Genomic DNA, 3,923 nt, shown 5'->3' with positions numbered 1-3,923 from the left:
TATATTTAGTTAAGGGAAAGTAAAAAGAATGCCTCTGTATGAAAGATTTTAATCTACTCAAGTTTAAGAGTATAGTATCTCAATTACCTTGAACATATCTACTTTAACATATCTGCTCTTCTACATATCACTGCTTCCTTGCATAGGTGAGTGAAAGTAATTATGTATTTTGGGTTATCGAGAATTATTTATAACAAGAGGAATATTTTATTATTTTAGTTTTAAATTCATGAATATTAATTTGAAGTTTAAGTTGCCATGTCCAAAAGTATTTTACAATTCATAGATATTTTTCTAATGTTAGTTCTAGGTTCCTTGTGTAATGTATCCTAATGTAGAATGGTACATCCAATATCAACAATGCTTCCTTTTTTTGTTTAGATATAGTTTATAGGTCTCTCTAGTTGTTGTTGTTGTCTAGGGCTTAAGGGCGTAAAACCCTGAGGTCATCAACGCCCAGGTCTCTCTAGTAAACTGGATAATAATCCACATTATATGTTTAGTTGTTTTTACATTGATTGTCAAACGATGATTCCGCTTCTCAATCTTTTGTCCAAAGTCAGTTTGAAACTGTGGAGGCAAATAACATTTTTCTTCTGGTGTAAGAATTTTAACCTCACTAGAAATCTGAGATAAGAACTATAATTAAGTACAAAAAAAAAATGTATTTGCAAGTTGGATTAATATTAAGTTTGACAATATGTAGTATCAATAGATAAAGATAGTCCATAAACAAATCTGGTTGATGTTTTTCTAAAAACCAAATTTATTGCGAACCTCTGCTCAACACTATATATTCTATTTTTTTTTCTATTTGGTAAACAAAATTATGTTTCTTGTTATACTATGCTCATGTTTTTTAAAATGTGATATGTAGTGGCTGTTCAATCTTTTATTCCGAAGCTGCAAAGTATTCATCTCAATTATTCTAGTTTAGTTACATTTTGAAGAATATTATTTAGATAATAACCTTTAAATTTAAAACGAACGATATTGATTGTATACTTCTAACTAGTATTATTATTGTATGTACACTTATGACTAAAGGCAGGATTTTCATGCAATTAAATTTTTTGTTCCTTACCTCCAAATTCAGCCAAACCTAATCTATTTTTTACACACAAAATATAAAATTCTAGCAGGACACCAGTGGATCACAAACAAAAGTTTGGAAAAACATCCATTAAATATTTTCAGACAATTAGAATTCCTTTCTTTTTTTCTGTAGCACTATTACTTTTATGTAGTTTATAATTTATAAATCTAAGTTGATGTAAAATTAAATTACTGAAAGAATCATTTCAAGATGGGTCAAAACATTGACATTGATAAGTTAATTTAACAAATAACAAGAAATAATTAGGAAGTCATGTTGCCTGTAGTTTCCTGTTCAGAAAAATAACATATATATATATATATATATGCAATTTGTTTAACCTAAAACATATGCTTAAGCTATGTTTGTTACCTGGTATCAATTACTTTACCTGAACATAGATAATTACATATCTGTATTAATTAATGTATTTATTACACTATTAAATTAGTGTGTAATATTTAAATATCTCTTGAAAATAGGTTTCTGAAGGTAAATATATATTTAATGCTAATGTTGAAAATGAAAAAAAAAAGTACTGATCAGGATTTGTGGTATAGATATTAGAAATCAACTATACATAAATAGCCTTTATTAAAAAGCATTACATTGTTAACTTAATTAATAAACAAATATGTACATCAATTATTTACATGTTATTAACATGCTTCAATAAAGAAGCAGTTTTTTCATGAATTTTATTTATAAAGCTTTATAGTTGACCTAAGTCAGCTTTATTTCATTTATATACAAAGAGTAAAATCTTTCTGTTATAACAAAATTTTAACCATTTAAATAAAACTTTAAACAGTTCATTTAGAAAGACTGGTTTGTTTACCTTTATCATTTTTATTTTATTTATTACCGGTTATGAATTTATATGTTGAAACTGGTGTTTTTACTTAATTTTCCATTCGGGTCACCTGATTAGAGTTTCAGGCTGATATTTATTACCTGAACCAGTTTGAGGCTGATTACCTATGGTATACGAATATGAATATCCATTCTGAGCATTAGGGATGTCATCTCCTGTAGCAACAAACCCTTCACTTGCACTAGCCCGGTATTTCACAGTTTTTATTTTACCATCTCCTGCCATGTATCTATACATACCATGAATATTTCCTTGCTCATCTTTATGCTCTTCTCTCATATGTTCTCCTGCATTATATGAAAAGAAATATGTTCCAGGAGATTCATCATTTCCTGTGCTCTGTGTCGATTGTGGATAAGTATCTTGTGAACCTATTGAATCTCGTGTTTGGACAGGTAAGTGCTGACCTCGAGCAACAAATCCTTTTTCAGAATTAGCTTCATAATTTACTTGTCTTCTTTCTCCATCTGTTCCTTCAAAACTAAACATGCCATGAACGTTTCCTTGGTTGTCTCGACTTTCTGTCCTTTCATGATCGCCAGCATTGTAAGTAAATGTGTATGCACCATATTCAGGTGAGAGTTGTACATATTGAGGTGATTCTGTATAGTACATATAAGGATCTCCTAGGCTAGGAGCAATATAATCATATGTTTGAACAGGTTGAAGATAAAACTGTGGTGGTTGATAGACTGTTTTCCCTCTTCTGTACGTCACTTCTGATTGGGGTGTACTGGTGAACGGAGTTTGTGTAGTACTCGATGTGCTTGGTGAATATTGATATCCTGTCGCTGGACTGCTGTAGGAATATGTCAAGCCTTTTCTAGTAGTGAGGAAAGGTCTTGAAGTACTGGTTGGTGGTACATATCTGATAGGTGTGATATATCTTTGCCCTGACCTAGCTGGAATATTTACAACTGGAGTCCTTTCACTGGTTGTAATTCCTATCCTTGGATTTCCTTCATAGTTGATCTCTTTGCTTTCTCCATAAGGACTTGCGTACTTTATGGAACCCCTAAAATTTCCTTTAGTGTCACCAGTTTCATGCCGTGAGTGATTTTTTGATTCAAATGAAAAGGAATAGCCATCTCTTGTTGCTGGCCGATATGTTGTAGCTGGAATTACTGCAAGATGGTCGTAGTTTATTTTAGGTTTAAAAAGTGGCCTTTGAGGATTTGTACTCTCTTGATTATAGCCTTCAGTTGAAACCTCAATTAGTTTTTTCAGATTTCCTCCAGAATAGTCTGTCTCTTGCCTTGAGTAAGCAGGAGTAACATAAGGATAAGATTGATACAGCCCATCTGGATGTTCTTCCCTAATTACATTTGATTCAGTAGACCAATGGCGATAGGGTTGTTGACCATCAACATTTGGGCCAGATACAGACCTTTTTGTAGAGGTCCCATCTACCTCAGATTTGCTTTGTTCAGTAGAAAAATTTTCATCTTTCTGTGCCTCAAAGGATGTTTTATTCTGTGAAGCATAAGTATTAAATGGTTCATTAATATTTGATTTAAGTGCTTCATAACGTGCCTTTGCTCTAGGTTTTTTTGTTTGAATGTATGAAAAACTTTTCCGTAAGTTTCCTTGAGTTTTATAGCCAATGTTTGCTTCTGTACTTTCTTCATCAGGACTTATATAGGGGTTTCCTACAATTCCACCTGGAACATAAATAATAATTTTTTTAGAAAGGTAATAGTTGTAATATATTGTCTTCTATTCATATCACTATCGCATCTTGAATTTGCCAATAAGTTTAGAATGTAGAAATTTTTTAAATGTGAAAGCATTTGAGTTAATGACTAAATAGGTTTTTTTTTTTTTTTTTCAAGTTAACTATACCTGTTAGTTTGACTAGAAATGAGTCAACTTGTTAGTATGACTCAAAGGGGAGTCATAACCCACAAAAAGCCATTTAGTTCTTACAATGCTAAATACATAATATATAAAAAT

General features: G+C 31.2%; 1 protein-coding gene across 2 annotated transcripts in view; it reads right to left on the bottom strand.

Annotated features, from left to right (window-relative positions):
- Positions 1-1,695: 1,695 nt before the first annotated feature.
- Positions 1,696-3,923, bottom strand: part of LOC106689581 (uncharacterized) — an 18,800-nt gene continuing 16,572 nt past the window's right edge. For both annotated transcript variants that reach the window (XM_014434637.3, XM_014434636.3), the window contains one exon: positions 1,696-3,631. In XM_014434637.3, coding sequence (XP_014290123.1) covers positions 2,016-3,631 — 1,616 coding nt within the window. In that variant the 3' untranslated portion in view covers positions 1,696-2,015. The remainder of the gene's footprint in view (positions 3,632-3,923) is intronic.

The sequence above is a fragment of the Halyomorpha halys genome, unplaced genomic scaffold, assembly GCF_000696795.3.
Source record: "Halyomorpha halys isolate HHAL.00 unplaced genomic scaffold, Hhal_1.1 Scaffold1399.1, whole genome shotgun sequence".
NCBI lineage: Eukaryota > Metazoa > Arthropoda > Insecta > Hemiptera > Pentatomidae > Halyomorpha > Halyomorpha halys.
The sequence above is the reverse complement of the archived record's forward strand: the minus strand, read 5'-3'. Positions and strand labels throughout refer to the sequence as shown.